The sequence below is a fragment of the Marmota marmota genome, unplaced genomic scaffold, assembly GCF_001458135.2.
Source record: "Marmota marmota marmota unplaced genomic scaffold, marMar, whole genome shotgun sequence".
NCBI classification, from domain to species: domain Eukaryota; kingdom Metazoa; phylum Chordata; class Mammalia; order Rodentia; family Sciuridae; genus Marmota; species Marmota marmota.
Genome location: NW_026000222.1, coordinates 3950164 through 3951329, shown reverse-complemented (window position 1 = coordinate 3951329; position 1166 = coordinate 3950164). Strand labels below are relative to the sequence as shown.

Here is a 1166-nt window from a genome sequence, read left to right as displayed (position 1 = left end):
CTCTGGGGCGGCAGATTTGGAAGCCAGAGGGAGCCACTTGGGGCCCCTGCCCTCCAGGAGCCCACAAACATGGTTATAAACCCAGAAACAGGCTTGTCCCTGCTGGGCCCTCCCTCGCCACTTGGAAAGCACTTTCTCTGAAAGCATGACCTGGAGAAGTCAGGGCTCTCCGGCTGGCTGTGTGATTTGTGGAACCGCGAACGTGCAAAGGCCCCGCGGTGGAAACACTAAGAATTGTAAAGTGGGTCACGCTGCCTGCTCCCCCGCCAGCGGTTTCCCTTAACAACAGATGCGCTTCCTACATGCATGCCCTGGCGTGTGTGCATGCATGTGTGCACACGTGGTCCTGTGACAGTGGCAGTCTCCTTTCACGGAGGAAGGATAGCCAGGAGCAGCCCTGACTGGGGTGCCCAGGCTAAAGGAGGAAGAACTGTGGCTCTCGTATCAGGTGGAGAAAGACCAAGATGCTGAGAACGTGCTTTTGTGACTTCAGTGCCCAGGGCTGAGCATCTGTGAGTGGGCCCTGTGGGCCCCAGGCAGAGGAGGTGACAGGCTCCCTCTCCAGCCCTCCTGGAGCCTGCGGGGGCAGCCCTCCTGGGGAGTTGGGGAAGTTAAGCACATGTCTCAGGAATCCCTTGGTTTAGGGCTGTTGGAGGGCCGCCCCCTGCAGATCATTAGACTCCTAGGCTCCAGAGGTTAAGACGGGGTGACTCCCAGGTCAGCAGCGGTGGCAGGGAAAACGGCGTCCTAGACCAGTGCTGCCTCTCCTGAGGCCTCCCACCAAGGCCAGCACTCCTGGCCTGCCTCCCAGTGCCCCCAGGGGACAGAAGGATTCTCTGCCACTTCCTGTGGTGGGTCTCCAGCTCTGCTCCAGGGGCCCGCTGAGGTAGCTCTGTGCATGGACCACAACCAGCCCTGCCCAGCAAGGCCTGGCCCAGGAGTGCCCATCAGCCTCGGGGATGTGGGCAGTGGGGCGGGGCCCTGTGTGCCCCGGTGCTCCGGTGTCGTCATGGTCCTGGAGGCCGCCCTGGTCAAGGTGGCCTCTCAGGCCTCACGTGTGCTTCGTGGTTTCAGACACTGTGGTTTGACCTGCAGCAGCGCCTCTCGGATGAAGAAGGCTCCAGTAGGGTGAGGCCCTTCCCTGAGCCCCTGCCACCCTCCCCGTG

The 1166-nt window shown here is 61.9% G+C and overlaps 1 protein-coding gene across 1 annotated transcript in view; it reads left to right on the top strand.

Moving 5' to 3' along the window:
* Necab2 (N-terminal EF-hand calcium binding protein 2) overlaps window positions 1–1166 on the top strand; it is an 18400-nt gene that overhangs the window by 11995 nt on the left and 5239 nt on the right. Inside the window, exon 6 of the mRNA XM_048792644.1 lies at window positions 1075–1128. Coding sequence (XP_048648601.1) covers window positions 1075–1128 — 54 coding nt within the window. The remainder of the gene's footprint in view (window positions 1–1074; window positions 1129–1166) is intronic.